The 17,783-nt window shown below is 39.0% G+C and overlaps 1 protein-coding gene across 4 annotated transcripts; it reads left to right on the top strand.

The window, feature by feature from the left end:
- Positions 1 to 1,062: 1,062 nt before the first annotated feature.
- On the top strand, positions 1,063 to 17,750 carry znf280d (zinc finger protein 280D). Of its 4 annotated transcripts, none has more exons than XM_023284243.3 (18): positions 1,063 to 1,220; positions 4,881 to 5,005; positions 5,125 to 5,339; positions 5,434 to 5,533; positions 6,478 to 6,702; positions 6,788 to 6,862; positions 7,000 to 7,109; positions 7,863 to 8,050; positions 10,958 to 11,115; positions 11,209 to 11,309; positions 11,400 to 11,546; positions 11,979 to 12,113; positions 12,222 to 12,457; positions 13,540 to 13,680; positions 13,770 to 13,838; positions 13,925 to 14,040; positions 14,134 to 14,158; positions 15,807 to 17,750. In XM_023284243.3, the coding sequence occupies exons 2-18, from the start codon at positions 4,888 to 4,890 to the stop codon at positions 16,192 to 16,194; spliced, it is 2,547 nt and encodes an 848-aa protein (XP_023140011.2). In that variant the 5' UTR covers positions 1,063 to 1,220; positions 4,881 to 4,887; the 3' UTR covers positions 16,195 to 17,750. The 4 variants fall into 4 exon arrangements, with proteins under 4 accessions (XP_023140011.2, XP_023140012.2, XP_023140013.2 ...); XM_023284244.3 differs by having other exon boundaries at positions 14,137 to 14,158; XM_023284245.3 differs by having other exon boundaries at positions 5,125 to 5,330.
- The last annotated feature ends 33 nt before the right edge of the window (positions 17,751 to 17,783 follow it).

Genomic DNA, 17,783 nt, shown 5'->3' on the forward strand with positions numbered 1-17,783 from the left:
GGCGAGTGCCATCTTCTTTGCTGTGGTGTGCTGGGGTGGAGGCATCAAGGTGAAGGACGCCAACAGACTGAATAAACTGATCAGAAAAGCCCAGTCTGTTGTTGCCTGTCAGCTGGTCACCCTGGAATTTCACCTATTGAATTTCCCTTCAGGGATAAATAAAGTTATTGTATTGTATTGTATTGTATTGTATTGTATTGTGTTGTATTGTATTGTATTGTATTGTATTGTATTGTATTGTATTGTATTGTATTGTATTGTATTGTATTGTATTGTATTGTATTGTATTGGAGGAGGTGGAGGAGCAGAGGATGCTGACCAAACACCTCCCACCCCCTCCATAAAACTGTGGACAATCTGAGTTGCAGCTTCAGCAACCCTGCTGCTCCAAGGAACGGTACTGGAGGTCATTCCTCCCCACAGCAATAAGACTTTTCAATATGTCTGTTTGGCAGATCACAAAAGAACTCTAACACTCTGCCTGCTGATTAAACCACTGTACCTACTGGACACTTTACATTCTAAATGTTATTCATTACATCTGTCAACTTATCTGCACCTATTTATGTCATTTGCACATCTAACCATCATTTACACATTTTTTCTGTATCACTCTTGTATATTCTTGTATTTGTTAATTTTTTTCTTTCTACATTATATTTTCCATATTCTTATCTCATTTTATTTTATGTTACCTTTACTTTATACCTGACTCTAACATTCTGTGTTGTCTTGTTGTTTACCCCCTTTGTTGAATATCCAGCTGCTGTAACAACAGAATTTCCCTCTGTGGATTAATAAAGTCCAAGTCTAAATCTTGTGTCAGATTTTGTGTGTTTGGTCTTTAATCCTCAGTGGAAACCACATGTAATTGCATATGGGCTCATTTAAACCTATTCACAACTCATCCAATATGTCTGAAGTTGAATTTAAATGTACAGAATGATTAAATCTGTTGAACTGTAGACCGGAATAGAGGTATATTTGACCCCACAGAGGAGACTAGTTTGTGTGGAAAACCCGGGAAGCATTCCTAGTAAGAGAGGAAGTGCGGCGGTGTGATTGGTCCGAGCAGCCCGAGCAGTTCCGCCGCCTCAGGCCGGTGATACACTTTCCTCCCCTCCCCGCACTAACTCCATCATCCCAAGGCCAAGGACTGTGCCGAAACAGCTTTCTAGACACGGCTCTGCCCTTAAACCCGGGGGCTGATTGTGAAAGAGGTAGGCTGAAACACAAACCCTGCACAACCAAACTGTTGGCTGCAGTCTTTGTCCCAGCATCCAGCAGACTGAGAGCATGCTAACGGAGCCCTGCTAATGTTTGGTCGCTGTGATCGATAATCGATAACTCGTGCAACGTAATGATATGAGGATTTGTAGATAAAGCGTGCAGAAGGTTTAACATCCGATTTTGTATTTAAAGCGTCATTGCAGTGCAGTGGTTGAAGAGCAGTAAGAATAGGAAAACATGGATGTTAGCATTAGCTGCCTTGCTAATAAAAAGCCTCGGTTAGCTAATAGCACACAGGGCTGCTCAATGTGGGGTAGCTAGTAGCTAACATAACATTTCCAAATGTTATCTAGTGCCAGCTTCTCAGAGAAATGCCTGCATCCTGTTAATGTATTCCTTTATATGTGTATTTAGGAATTGATTGTAAAGGAGACCGTGTTAGTGCACCGAGGTTAGCTAGCTTTAAACCAAAACAGCAGCTTTACATCCTCCCATCATTTCACCAAATTCTGCTGTACTGCCAGAAAGGTGCTGGTTTATTGTTATTCCCTGTCACATAAGCTATCATGGTTAATAATGCAGTTCAAGCTTATGCCATTAGTGTCATAAATAGCCTGTATTTCTAAAAAGAAATGGTGTCTGAGCAGAGGTTTGACAGCAGCATCAGGAATCAATTCTGTCGCCATCTTGGAAAGCAGTTGAACAGCTTTGTTCCAATAATGGGCCTTAATCGATTAGTTCCTGATCAGTTGAGATTAGCCATCATAAATATTGCAGCCTGTGTCACATATAGTTTAATATAAAACCATTTGCATATATTGTTCTAATGGTACTCAAGCTGTGGATAACTTTTGCAAGAGAGGAGATTATTGTTTATTACACAGTTAGTGCTGTGTTGGAGGCTTGTTAATTATCCATGTTAGCAAGTTTAAATGTCTACTAAAATGATTTGCAGTGGCAGAGGAACAAATGAATGCATGTGATGTGAAAGTTATTGTGATAGATGTGGAGAGAATTACCACAAATCTGCACTTACCTATTTTGTGTCATTCAGTCCATTGTTTTGGTTTTATGATCCTTAAATTTACATCAGCAGTAAGGGGTTCAGGGGGAAAATGCTGACACACCTTTAGTATATTAACTGCTCAGTGGTTAACCGCAATTAGGCAGTACCTTTAACTAGTTGTTTGTGGGTGTAGTGGAGAATTTAGAATGCTAAAAAGTATGGAGCGGGAGACCAAATCAATGTTTGTCAAGGAGGGAGAATGTTGGACTGTCTCTTATCAGATGTTTAGAAACAAGATACATACTAATGCAAGAAAAGCACTCAGAGAGCGCCGTAGTCTGCCAAGACTGTTCATTCCCTGACCTTGCGCTGAACACAGGCCTGTTATGCATGTGTACTTTATGCACGAATACCAAATCACTTGACCTGAATATTTAGTGGGCGACTGGAATTGATGGGACTCGGAAACACCCCAACAATTTAATCGATTGTTCCTTGTATCATTTCCGATAAGTCGGCAGCAGTGGATCTGTAGTAGGATCGCAATCGTGATCGTCAGCAGGCAGCTGAGGTAGTGTTCACTTGTTGTCATAGTTACAGTGACGCCGTGCCGCTATCTCAATGGGAAATCCTTAAAAAATCTGTGAATCCAGACTATAAGCCACATCACTGCCAAATTGTAATCACTTAGTCCTTGTGTCATTTCTGACCTTCCCTGAAAACTTCATCCTAAGCCACTGGTCCATTTTTGAATAATGTTGCTAACAGATGGATTCATGTACGCTGATCATCACACAACTCAGCTGCGTTCCTTGGCGGAGTAATAAACAAGTAAATAAAAGAACTACCTTTCGCTGAGCACAGGAGTGTGCTATGCATCTGTATGTTATGTACGGATACCGAACTGCTAGACCGAAATATGTAGCAGGCGACGGGAATTGATGCGACAACTGATGTAGCGTTCATTTGTTGTCATAGTTACAGTGACGCCGTGCCGGCCACTGTCTCGCATTGGGAAGTCCTTAACAAATCCGTGGATCCAGACTATAAGCCGCATTACTGCCAAAATCTAATGAGGTGGTTCTTGTGTGATTTCTGACCTTCCCAGAAAATTCCATCCAAATCCGTTAGTCTGTTGTAGAATAGTGTTGTGCACAGACTGAAGGAAGGAAGGATTCACGTATGTCGATCGTCACATAACTCCAATGCCTTGGTGGAGTAATTATTATGTGTCTGCTGGGCTATGGCTGTTTGCTAGCATATTGGACAGAACCTCTTGATTAGTATTTCAGGGATTTGGTTTTTGTTGCATTATTATTTTTTTCCTTCTTAGTTTATCTGACCAGTTACAGGGTCTCTGGTGGTGTTTTTATTTTTACTTTGTTCAGGAGTTATCAAATATACTAATACAACTTTAAATACTACTGTTTCATGTTAGATATTTGTTTGTGATGGATTTAAGAAGCCGTCCTCTTGATTCTGTTTTTTGTTAAACTGAATTCTCAGAGCATAAGTGAGCCTTTCTATATCATGCAGCGGAACAGTATCCTGTCAAACTGTCTTTATTTAAGCTTGTATTTATGAAATTTACTGTATTTTTGTAACATGATATTGGTGTCTGCTGCCTGGCAGACGACACTGTCTGGTTCATTTTTGGGGTAAATGAATCCGAAAGAGATTTCTTCTTAGGAATATATGTTCTCCGTTGCTGAGAAATGTATAGCACAAGACAACAGATAAGTCTCGCAGGTTAAACATGGATTGCTTTTTGTGGATGTGGTGCTGCACATCCAATGCTATTAACCTCCATATTGGACCAGAATATGGGTGTGAACTGAAACTATAGGTACCTTGTGAAAGGAAAGATTTTACATGGTCAGGGCTTCTCCTTTTTAAAATGCTCCAAACAGAAAAACACTTATCAGACTTCATATATCTGTGCCAGGATTAGTTTATTACTGTAGAAATGGATGCTGCTGAGTAGCCATTTGTCAAATGCAGATTTTACTGTAAGCAGGTTGTTGTTATTTCAGTGCAGACACAGAAAATGCATCCTCCAATTTCACACCTTAATCTAATTTCTGCTAGTAACTTGGCTTCTGTGTCCATGTAAGTGTTGTCATAAGTTGTATCAGTGGCTAGTGTATTCAGCAAAACTGTCAGTTAAGATTTAGTGCTCAAGGACAGCTCATGTTTTGGCTTCATTAGAAACACCTCGAGTGCAGGTGATGTACTACAGTACCCTGAAACCAACACGGCTAGATTTGTTGATGTTCCTGCTATGATGTGTCAAAATGTCTTCTTTAACCATTATGTTGTCAAATATTTCCTTCTCTAGAACCACTCTCGGATCACATCCCACTCTATTTTTTTCATTGTCACGTATTGAGCTTAACCTACACTGTTAAAGCTGAAAATGTTGAGGAAAATTGTGTTTTAATATGTTTTTCCACAAAATCATGACTACTATCTTATTAATGAGTTGAACAAATAGTCCAACATTCCCAGTCAGCTTGACTTTTCACTTTAGATGCCATAGAATTAAATTTATGATCGGAATAAAAGGTTTGTAGCATGTATTGGATCAAGTATCACATTAGTAGTAGTGTTTAAGATTTTATTCTAAGAGGTGCTTCTGTTGCAGGTCCACCATGTCTGAACTTTTCATGGAGTGCGTGGAGGAGGAGCTGGAGCCGTGGCAGAAACAAGCTCCTGAAGTTCATTTGATAGATGATGATGACGATGAGCCCATCTTTGTTGGAGTGCTCTGTATGTCGAAGCTTATTTTACACCTAAATTTGTTGATTGTTGAGATATTGAAGCTTCAAAAGCACAAATGATTGCTTAGTGTTTTAAGTGTGAAGACAAATGTTCTGATGTTCTTGCAGCTAATAACCAAAAGGATGGAAAGCCCAATCCTCCACCTCCTCAGAGGAACGCTGTGGCGAAAACAGAAACAAAGCGCCCTACTGTGCAGCCTGCCGTGGGCCCCTCACCAATAGTGCTGCCACTGAGTATACCTGGAAATGCAGTGAATGCTGCCCCACCCACTCTGACAACCGTCACTCCACAACCTGTTATTGTTAATAACCAGGTATCATTGGTATTGAATGTTTTTACTATTTGAATATTCAGTATAATACTCATATAATGACAACAAACCCCATTTTAATGTGGATTTCATCGTTTTTTTTCAGGGCTTTATTGTTACTTCTCCACAATTGGCAAACAACAGTGAGTTTATTGCCTCTCTTGGAACCCAGTATCCCCCCGGGACATCGTTTACCATCGTACCAGGTAAACCTGAGTATAATGTACTTCTGAGTAGGGATGTGGCCGTACACTGGTATTAACGATAACAATAGGATCAGATATTGGCATCATGTTATGAATGATAATATCCTAAATAATCCAGCATCAGTAACTATCTGGTTGAGACTCTTAACATAGACACACGGTACAGGTACAGTTGCAGACTCTCCACCTCCCTACACTTGAATTTTGAGATTTATTCATTTACCAGAAGGAGACAAAAACTCAATTAGGGCAGTTAAAGTTCAATTTGACATTTGCAGTGACCCTTGACTTCTTCAGCCGACAAACCACAATCTGACGAACTTTGACAGCATCTCAGACGCAGACATCGATATGTCATCAAGTTGGAAAACGCACACATGCAAAACACTAGAGAAGCTTTAATGCTTGACAGTTGAGCATTTGTTGAAATTGAAAAGGCCTGTACTGTGGGAATGTTACATAACACAGAAAGATGTTTTTGGCTATGGATTTGATTTTGATGAACATTGAATTATTCTTCTCATGAATTTAGTTATTGTTGTGCCTGTATGTCTTCGTGTGAGTGTGAGCAACATCTTTATTGTGCTGCTAGAGGTGAAATTCTTGGACCGATGCAAGATGGATAAAAGCATTTGCCAAGAATGTTTTCATTAATCAAGTTCATTATCGGCTGATACAATTAGAATCATTTGACAATTAAGGGATTCGTACAGTGGTGTAATCACCCCTGCTCTATACTGTATGTAGATATTCATGGAAGTTGCAGTCATGAAGCTTCTATAGTTATCGCAATAATGTCACTATTTTGAATTCTTTTGTCCATAGTAACTGTAAGAGAAATTAGATATAACAGCCTGCATTGGAGGACTAAATCTTCTTTGTCCTCTCATCAGTGACTGTAAATTTTATCTGCTAATGCCAATTCTGTATCCTCCATCTTTCAGCTGGCCAGCAGTCGTTATTTCAGCAGGTCTCTCCAGCCACAGTGATCCCTGGTGCTGTCCACAGGCCCCAGGTGCAACAAATCAGCAACAACGTTGTGACTCTGACTAATGTCCAGAGTCCTGCTGTGTATTCAGCACAGCCTGGTCAGCTGCAGCCCAACCGACCCATCCCTCAATCTCTTCAGACTTTTTCGTTGCCTGTAAAGGACAACAGCAATAACAGAGGTCATTTTGTAATGTTTTAACTTTTCTATATTCAATCAGCTGGCAGTTACTAAAATGTGTATTTCTTGTTTTTGATTTTGTACAGATCAAAGTTTAGTCAAACGAGGACTGACCCCACAGGAAATGGACAGCGCAGCAAAAAGATCCAAACTTGACTTAGGTAAGTTTATACCTGTAGAGAAATTTGTGTTGATAACATTTAGTAGTCTCATTGTAGTAAACAAAACCCCTAAGCATAATATTTGTTCTTGTTGGGCTTTTATATCATGTTAACTGTAACATTTAATTTGTTTTCAGTTGCACCAGCAAAAGTAATTGTCAGAGTGGAAAATGGCATCATAAAGAAAAAGTGTCCAAACTGTCAAGAAGAAATTATTTCAGAGGAGGCCATGAAATATCATCTGATGGTGAGTAAATCATTGTGAACATGTCGCTGCTAGTTGGATTTAGCATAAAAAAGTCGTAGTTGCAGGAAAGATAGTTTGGATTGAAACAGTGACGTTGGAAATGGTTTCATGATGTTTGCTGGTTTTAGGCTGAATGTCCACGTGCTATTTTTTCTGAGCGACAGCAGCTTTTTTTTTTTTTAAGTTGTTCCCAACGAACAGAGTGTTTGTTGTCACCTAGACAAGAAGTGTTGTGCCCAGCGTCTTTGTTCAGAGAGGTCTGCTTCTTTTGTGAGCTCTGAACTTTGAAGAAAGACGCTGATGTCATCACTGTCGCTTCTTTTGTAGCAACCAATCATACGGGAAGGACTCGTCACCCTGGTAACCGAGAAAATGAGGAGAAGCTTTTTCTAGCTGAGTCTCATCCAGAGCTGTATGAAATGCCAGACAGGAATTATCACAAGGAGCGGTACTAGCCAATCACAGAACAGCAGTTAAACTTGAGATATGGTTGCCATAGAAACTAAACACATGGGAGTTCTTTTTTGATGAAGCGTTTCCCCGTGTCCTGCCACAGAAACATTCTATATGAACAAACGTGCTTACTTGTTAGATGTGACTGATAAAATATTTTTGTTGTTGTTTTAATACATAAAAACATTCAGATGTAAGTGGTTGCGTACAAATACCCTTGATTTGTTTACATCTTTGCTTTAATTAATCACCCTTTAATGTGGATTTGCCCCATTGAAGTAAAATGTGTCTTTATTTCAGAGCTGCAGTGCAAATGTGGGAAGTACGTCTCCATCAGCCCAAAACACTAATGCAAACAAGCGCATCATGCTGGTCTCAGATTTCTACTACGGTCGCTTTGAGGGAGACACGCACAAGAAAGAGGCACAGAAGACCAACACCACTTTCAAGTGCCAAAGCTGCTTAAAAGTTCTGAAGAACAATATCAGGTAGGATCGTTTGCTTTCCTGCCCCAGTGACTTGCATGTCGCCCACTAACACTGAGGGAAAAGAGCTGAAAGCAGGAAATCCAAATCGCACTGCGATTGACTCAGTTCTACTCAGTAATCACTATTATTGTTTATAGTCATGAGAAATCTACATGTAAGTGACTTTAATATGCAAAATGAAGGACGGGTTTTAAGTATCACCAGTTTGGTTTTATGGACCCTGCTGTTAATATGGGACCCCATGTGTGACCATTTGCCCTGCTGCTTGGAGGCTTTTCTCTGAGGTTCACTGTCTAAGCCAGGGGTGTCAAACATGCTGCCCTCCAGAGGGTCCAGTCCAGCCCTCAAAGTGTAAAAATCACAAAGAAGACATTAACTGCAGATTGTAAATTTGTAAAACTGTAAATTTAAAATAATTTATAGACCATGACAAGTGGTTTTGATCATAAAGTAAAATACTAGATTGTTAGTTGTTCTTTTGTCGTTTTGTGCCTCGTTTTTATCATATTTTGTGTTGTTCTTGTTGTTTTTTGGTCTTTTTTTGTCTGACTTTTGTCATTTGTCTCATGTTTTTGTGGTTTTGGTTCTCGTTTTTGTTGTTTCATGTTTTATTTTGGTCTCGCTTGTGTTTTTTGTCTTATTTTTGTCATTTTGTGTTTCCCTTTATTTGTTGTTTTTTGTCTCGCTTGTGTCATTTGTCCATTTTTTTGTTGCTTTGTGTCTCGTTTTTGTAATATTTTGTCTTGTTTTTGTTGTTTTTGTCTTTTTTGGTCTGACTTTTGCCATTTTGATCATAAAGTAAAATATTATACCATTCAGTTCGAGAGTCCTGTGACTAAATGTTTTTGTTCCTTTGTAGATACTCTGTGATCTGTAAGTTGTAATGTGTAAATGATAAACTGAGACATAATGTTGTTGAAATTGAATTTATTTTTCTTTAGAAATTTCAGTTTCTTCGTAATGTTTTGTTAAAAGATAACTCCTTAAATGTAAACATTTTCAGAACGTACCTTTTTTGCACAAAACATTGGAGTTGTGGTTATTTATAGGTTATTATGCTGTGATTTCACTGGTGCTGCCCACCTGAGATGAAATTGGGCTTAATGTGGCCCCTGAAGTAGAATGAGTTTGACACCTCTGGTCTAAGCAGTTAAATTACCAGATTTCAATGTGGATTTAAGTCCATTTTGATGTTTAGTGTAAATTTCTTGCAGCAAATTGTACTTGCAGCCTATGTTTTGTTTTAAACTTATCGACCTGAGGATTTTATTTTTGTCATCATCCACTCTTCTGCCAAAAACTTTCCGCATACAGTAATGAACATGTGCTCAAAAGGCAGACTGGGAAAAGATATCTATCCAGTGCCAATAAAGAAAGTGTGGAGATGTTCCTGTGCTCTAACTGCAGCTTTCCTCTCAGATGGATGATGGCATCAGATCGTTTTCCCTCATGGGCCTAAAGATGAAAAATGGCTGCTAGTTTAGGTGGCGTAAGAACTGCTCCTTTGATTAAATAACTTTGCTTCAGAGCATTGCAAAAAAAAGCTTCTGTAAGCTGCTTTTAATGGGGAAACACATTTGTACTGCAGGCACAGTCTCACGGTTGAGGTCATAGTTCATCCACACAAAAATTTCTATTAGGGGAGCTGAGGTAGCAGAATGTACAGGCTGAAAAATGGGCCGTGCCTCGTCAGGGCAGCAGTGGCAGGTAGCTGTGGAGGTGCTCGCTGCAGCCGCAGGGCACTACATCATTAGGCAAAACAAAAATCTTTGTGTAATTGCTGATATTATAATGGCTATTATACATGCTTAGAAAGTGAGGTGCAAGGAGAATACTTCATTTATCTTAAAAACCTTTGGGACCTGGACCATAACCGCTGCATGTACACAGGCCCTGAATATTTAATGTTTTCCCCCCAACTGCTTGATGTCGATTTAGTTTTAATGCATCTATTTTCCCTTTTTAAAATGGAAATGTTCCTCAAATGACTGCATATAAATCATATGATTTTTTTTCATCTTTTGTGATTCATTTTACTAAATTCGGTTCACCTTGAGCCTTGTGTGCCCTCACCAAATACACACATTGTTTTGATTAACAGACAAAACCAGTGCATATGGCAGCCACACCTAAAATATGAAAATACTCAATTAATGAATATCTTAGTTTTCTACTGCTAAATTTTTTAAATGGGTGACAGAGTTTAAAATAAACTCAACAGTGGAAGCCATTTACTAACTGTGAGCCAATGTTACCTTATTTGACAGAAATATATCAATTTTACCAGTTATTTTTGACCATTTGATTAAAAAAATGTTTCATGTTTGAATAAGTGAAACCTAAATTCACAAAACTGGTTAAAAACAATTAATTGCTATTTTAATTCTCAATTTTTCACGTCAGCACTGGTGAACCTCTTTGGAGGCTGCTAAAAATTCTGCTCTGCAGAAAAACCCTGAAAATAATACAAGCTAGTAATTGATTGAAATAATGTTCTTTAACTTCAGTAGTTGAACATTCAAACAACCATTCAACTCCATTATTTTATCCTGTTTTTAATTAAAAAATCATTAAATTTGTTTAGCATTGTGTTTACAAGATGGCTTTTTATGAAGATTCATCATTTTATGTGGATGCAGGTGTTTTGCTTTTTATAAGGTTATGTGTCTGTTCTGCTTTGGACAGAAATACTTAAAATTGCATATTTTATTTACTCTTTTCGCCTTTCCTACTTTACTAATTGTGAAGTTGCCAATAGTCTTCATTTTGATAAAAGATTTCAGCTCCTCTTGTTATGAATGTGTAAGAATGTTGGATGTCACTGCAGGGAAGAGCTGGCTGATTGCTCATGCGAAACGGTCACATGACTTTTCTGTGTTCTGTGTGTGCATCCACCCTCCCTTACAGGTTCATGAACCATATGAAACACCACCTGGAGCTGGAAAAGCAGAACAGCGAGAGCTGGGAAAGCCACACAACCTGCCAGCACTGCTACCGACAGTACATGACTCCATTCCAGCTGCAGTGCCACATCGAGAGCGCTCACAGCCCGATTGAATCCTCAAGTATAACATGATGATCAGTACAGCTCAGTCTGGCATGACCATTAGTCAGACACTTCGTGGCCATTTGTAATTTTCTTCTGTTTCCCTTTTTAGCTAATTGCAAGATTTGTGAGCTGGCGTTTGAGTCGGAGCAGGTGCTCCTGGAACACATGAAGGGGAACCACAAACCCGGGGAAATGCCTTATGTCTGCCAGGTCCGTTCATCACCACTGAGTCATGGTGTGCTTTAATGTTTCAAGAGAAACAATCGCTGATACTGAAATTCTGTTTTACTGATTCCACAGGTGTGCAATTACAGGTCGTCTTTCTTCTCAGATGTGGAGACACATTTCCGAAGTGTCCATGAAAACACAAAAGACCTGCTCTGTCCGTTCTGTCTCAAAGTTCTCAGAACAAGTCACATATACATGCAGCACTACATGAAACATCAGGTATGAGGCTGACATTTCTAATAGAACTGGATAACATCTGGAGTCATAGCTGATGCAGAGCAATTCCTTTAAAACAGTAAATTTCTACTTTTCTAAACGACATTTACTAGTTTGAACTCACTTTTGGCTTGTACTCCTAACTACAAGTCTGGATTGATTTGGTTGTCTGCCGAGCACCTTACTGTAATACATAAAAGGCCGACAGTAAAACCTGTTTCTCTTCACCTACCCTAAAGGAGCAATAAATATGGTAGAGTTGGAACCAAACTAAATTAATTGCCACTCTATTAATAGCAATGAAAGTAGTTTTTTTCATACTTGTTATGGTCTTTCAGTGGATCCAAATGAAAAATTTCATCAATTAGCCTCTAGTCACAACACTTATTAATCACAGTTTTGTGTTTCTGCACTGTGATGTTTTTTCTTTTTCAGAAAAAAGGGATCCATCGCTGTGGAAAATGCAGACTGAATTTCCTCACCTACAAGGAAAAAGTGGAGCACAGGGCTCATGTCCACAAGACTTTTAGGAAACCCAAAGCCTTGGAGGGTCTTCCTCCGGGTACAAAGGTCTGGTCCAGTCTTAACGACATCAGTGGAACATTTATAGAGTTCTTAGGTTTATATGAGCTCATTTCAGTGTCAGTTAACTCAGTGCATGTTGTGGTCTTGTTGCAGGTGACCATCCGAGCCTCCCTCACAGGGAAAACACCTGCATTGCCGGCCTCCCCTGATCGATCAGGCTTTATTGTCCCTCCAGAAATGGCAAATTTCAACGATTTCAAATCCAAACCTCCAGTCAGTGTGTCCAAGTCTAAATCAACCGTCTATGGAGCGGGAAAAGCCAAGACGACTCAGAGCAAGAAGCAAGAAGGGCGAACTTCCAAGCACAACCTGTCATTGAGGAACCTCAGGTGGTTAACTGGGTTTTTTCCACACATCAGTAAGAAACAGTGCAGCGACAAATCAGCAAATAGAATCAACAAAAGGTCAAATTTCATTTATAGTTTTTTGTATTTTTTTAAGCTTGATTACCGTTTATTGTTGACTTTATTCTGAAATGCTTTATAAATGTTTCACATAAAAAGGGCCAAATTTTCAAATTGTGAAAGAAAGATGCCTGAAGCTTTACTTTCCTCAAGTTGTCAGTTGAGTCTGAAAATGTGTGGAGTTAGAGGTGAGCTGACCAGACCTCTGTAGCTGCTCCACCTCTGCTACTATTCCACCTGAGTCTGACTGAACTGTCCAGTTAAATCCAGACACAGTAATATGAGTTGGTTCTGATGGGGGAGCTCTTAATGCTGGCTCAACTGATAGAATCTTTAATGTTGAGACCCTTTTATTGTATAAATGAATGAAATGTTTACACTGCGATCTTTAGCGATGTGGAGATAATTTATTTTCAGATCTGAGATGTGCTCTTGCTTCTTGCATCTGTAGCCCGAGACGAGTTCAGCTTTGAGTCCTCTGAATCATTCTGAGTCCCATCGCAGCCACTAACACGGAGCCCCACCTCCCGGGTTCTCCTGACAGGGTGGGAGCAAATTAATGGACGTTATTAAAGCCTAGCAATACACAAAGTAGCTAATTGTGTTTTCAATTAATTTTCCGGACACTCTCCATTAGGCCGGCTAAATATAATATGGTGAAAAGCAGAATTCCTTTCTTTAAAAAATTAATGAGTGTGATATTTGGCTAATTGGGCTCAGTAATCAAAAACAGTGTGCTGCCTTTAGTCACATGATATGGCCTTTGAAGCAGATCAGACGTAGTATAATGTAGTGGTGTTAGAGAAGAGTTCAAACTGGCGGAATAAAATTAGAAACCTGCAGACAATTAAAAGAGGTAATTAGTTATCGGTTTGTGCGTCTGCTGTAATGAAATGCATAATTTATCCTTTCTTTTATCTTAAAATCTGACCGGACTCCTGAAGAGAAAGTATTGTCAGTGTTTAAACATCAGCCCTTAACTGTATGATTACGTTTTGTGTTTTCAGCATCAGTGGAGGACGTTTCACGTGCATCGAGTGCAACACACAGGTGGACCACTTCTTTTCTCATTTCCCAATGGTTTCAAATTGTGGTGCATGCAAATACCGGACAAGCTGCAAAGTTGCCATTGGGAATCATATGATACGGTGTGTACACCTTGATTTGACCCAATATTTGAGTCACTTTTTAGGTCTAGTGTTGGTATCTGACAAGTTTTCTTTGCCCTTTTAATCAGATTTCATAGTACCATCACCAAAAACAGATTTTTGAAAATGGATCACAAGAAAAATTCGTCGGCATTAAAGTGGGTGCACTTCTTAAGTTATATTTTCCACCTCAGTATATTCTGAGTTGCAACAGAACATGAGAACGTTCTTCTTTTTCTTTCAGACTGACCCTGGTCTGCCTCAACTGTGATCTCCTAGTGGATGCATCGGGTGGTGACCTGATGACCAAACATTTAAGTGATCGACCAAATCACACATGCAAAGTCATTCAGGAGAAAGGTTAGTTGTTTTCCTTCAGCACCGCCTAAGTCATGGGTAGTATTTAGTGTTACGAGTTTCTTGAAAAGGTTGTTTCTTTTTTTTTTAACCCAGCAGATATCAAAGCCAAAGATCGAGTGTGAGTAGAATTTTCGACCCACGTTACATCTTATTGTTTATCTTTTTCTATATGAAATGAAGACCAAAAAATATTTATGCAATTCTTAAAGGGGTACTCTTGTGAGTTTGTAGCACACGTCTATAAAGTCAAGCAACTTGAATAAAGCTCGTTTTAAAAAGTCCAAACAGAAGCAGCATCTTGAGTTATCCTGACAGGTGCCATAGACACTAAACCCCACAACTTTCCATGGTGCAACGTCATCATTTATTTTGAACTCTCAAGTAATTTTGGTGCCTTCATCAATCTGTTGAAGCTTTTGCACTTTTGTTCCTCAGTGCTTCCTTCACACATAATGACAGAGGGAGACACTGTGCGCACCATATTTACTGTACATGAGAGATTGGATATTACAGTACGGTTTTCTTACATTTTGACAGATTAATGGAAACGAGTACATGTCTGACAGGCTTCATATTCATTAACTTACTTTACAGAATGTGTTCACTTCTTGGAGTATATCAATTTACAGCTGAGTTACCTTCACATTCACAGAGAAAAACAGGATAAAGACACATAGAGGTGTTGCAGATTAGCATTCGCTATAAAGACACTTGCAATGGAAAACTATTTTCAGTTTATTAACATCAGTCTTCACAGATGGTATTTTAGGAGTCCTCTTGTGTCAGTTGTTGACTTAATATATTCAGGCTTTTTATTGTGTGTCTGCAGCATTTGGACTGAATATCGTCAACAAAAGAACTTGTACAAACCTTTGTAGTACACAGCAACACTAATACCATCATGAATTAAGCAGACAATTAAGAGGTCATTGGGTGTTTCCCATCATGCACTGAGGTCTCGCACCTGATCTCACTACTATTGATCAAGCATCAAACTGGGACCAAATGAGACATAAAATCTGATCAATACGCACCTGATCCTGCTCAGACATGACTCACCCCAAGGTGAGATAACCCTAATGACATCACTATGGCATTGTTTGGTGATTCTACTCAGACGTGACATTGTAATTGCGCTACCGTTTTTTTAGGCTCCTTGTGATACTAATAAATGTTAAATAAAATCACTGCAGCAGAGATGTGGTTTTACAGACGCATGCTATGTATATCTTATACGGCTAGAATAACCAATAAAGATGTTTTAAAAACATTAAACACAAATTATACGCTACTGAACAAAATTAGGAAACAGCAAGCAACATTTTTTGAACCCATCATAAGGAAAGAGACCCTGAAATGTATCGTCACAACTGGAAAAATGAATGTGAAGAGAGGACGAGGCAGACAGAATGAAAATGATAGATGGACTGACATCATGGCTACACATGGAAAGGGCAACAGTCACAATTCAGAAAGCAATAGACTGGATTAGATGGAGAGAAATGATCGCCTATGCTGAATGGCATGGCACGTGATTGATTGTGACTACTCAGCCCTCATGTGTAAAGTAGGTGGAGTGCCCCTTTAAGATAACATAACATTATGGTCCCTGTATTTTGGCCTCTGTTCCACTTTTACTAACTACACACTAGCTTTTTACTAATGTCTGTTACTTGTTACAAATATTTAACTTTTGTTCAGAACATTTTGGCTGCATTTTGGCGTGAAATGTGATGTTATTATGCTGCCCTCTTCCTTTTATCCAGGCATCTCCTCATGCGGCAGCCATCAAAAGTCCAAGTGTACTTCCTGACATCGACATCTGGTCAAAGTCCAAAGGAAACGAACTTGAAACAAGCTGGAAGTGTCACATCTGGAAGTCTAACTGCTGAGCAGCCAGAATCAGAGCCGATGTTGGCAGCAGGCGATGAGGAGGAAAAAGCTCCCACAGAAACGAGTGCCACTGAAGGCTCCTCTGAAGGAGAAGTACAGCAGCTGCAGCCTGATTTATCATCTTCCTGCGCATCAGAAAGTATTGTGGGTGTCTGTGATGAGTCGGTGGGTAACTCAGAGACCCCAGATGTTGGAGATCAGCTTTCCACCTCTGTGACTCTGACCGAGGAACAACAAACCTACACAAGATTGAACCTGTAAATCAGCTAAACATCGCAGACGACAATAGGATGGAAATGTGTACACTTTAAAAAAATACAACCTTTTTCCAAGTGTCAAACCGATGACGTTGCTTTGGCTGTTAATAATCCCCTCCAGATTCATGTGTTCTGATGGATTCGTGATGGTTTTAACAACTGGAGAAAATATTTTATCACAGGTTTTTGTTTACTCCTCTGTGAAAGTTACATTGCCTCACTATATGTAAAAAAAAAAAAAAAAAAAAAAGAGTGTGCAGTCTCCGAATTATTCTGTACCTTGACTGACTCCAAACCAACAGTTTTAAAAAACTTAGGCTCATTTCATATTTCTTAAAAGATTCAGATGTTCATATGAAGTCTAGTTAGCAACTAAAGTGGGGGGCAATATCTTTTAGAAGGGTATTGATTAGCTGTACTCTCAATATCTGATGTCTGTCAGGTGATTTTTTTTATATATTTTTTAAAATTTGCTTTACTCACAAATTTGGCTGCGACCTTGACTGTAAAACGCCACCACGTTTTCCACAAATCATGCTGAGTGGCACAGAATGTACATGCTCCAATTATGCATGTGGTCCACCTAAAACTATATATATTAAAATAATGTAATTTTATCTTTAATTGTTAGAGCAGTTTGGGCGCCGTTTTCACCAGAGAGCAGTTTTTGCACTGTTATTTTTGAATCAAGCTGTTCTAGATAGTTTGGGCTATTAGATGAACAACAGTTTTTCCTTTCTTTCATTTGTGGTTTGCTGTTGTATAATATGTACTTTTTTAATGGGATCTCTACGCTGCTCCTTTTATATTAATCTGGTGTTATACCAAAAATAAAAACACGTCATTGCTGAAATGTTTACATGATTTACAGACGATTCCTGATTGTGACAGAAAAAGTGATGTAGCACCTTTATCTTTATTTCCTGCTGGTTTCGAACATCCCACAATCAAGTTATCATAATACTCAAACACCGGCTTTAAATCAGAAGAAATACAGCAGTACATGTGTAGAAAATATTGGCGTCAAATTTTATTCTCAAAGGAATGTCATCTTTGTGAAATGTGTGGCTTAGAGGGGGAACACGGTGAACTGATGTAGATTTTGTTGATCAGCCGTGTTGAAAGTCAAGGCTTGTGAGACTGTTGTGTACCTTAGGTTGCGTAGGTACTCGGTATGGTACTTCGGTTTGATTAAATCCGTTGACCAACTCTCATGCCCCAAATGTTGGTTGATTAAGTTGCCTTTTATTTTTCATTTACTGAAAAAAAAGAAAAATTCCCTGTAGCTGTGGGAATATTTTATACTACGCCATTTGTTTCATTTTGTGTGGCTTAATATGTGAAAAGTAACTGGTCATTTCGTAGGTTTTTAAAGAGGGTTTTCACTTGTACATACATTAGAGCTGTACGGCAAGTCTGCAAATGTATATACGTCTATGATGGCACTATTAATATAACCCACCAAACCTGTTTTTGAATGCATTCCATGGAGATGTACAAACTGGGTCTAGAACAGCGTTTTCCTGTTGTTGGTTATGTAAATAAATCTTTAATACAAGACTATGGGTGTTGTTTTTTGTAAATGTTGCTATC

This window comes from Amphiprion ocellaris, chromosome 1 (genome assembly GCF_022539595.1).
Source record: "Amphiprion ocellaris isolate individual 3 ecotype Okinawa chromosome 1, ASM2253959v1, whole genome shotgun sequence".
NCBI lineage: Eukaryota > Metazoa > Chordata > Actinopteri > Pomacentridae > Amphiprion > Amphiprion ocellaris.

Coding starts and splice junctions, on each gene's coding strand:
- znf280d (XM_023284243.3), top strand. CDS start 4,888: ATGTCTGAACTTTTCATGGAGTGCGTGGAGGAGGAGCTGGAGCCGTGG. Junction 5,006..5,124: donor CATCTTTGTTGGAGTGCTCT/GTATGTCGAAGC, acceptor ATGTTCTTGCAG/CTAATAACCAAAAGGATGGA. Junction 6,863..6,999: donor AAGATCCAAACTTGACTTAG/GTAAGTTTATAC, acceptor ATTTGTTTTCAG/TTGCACCAGCAAAAGTAATT.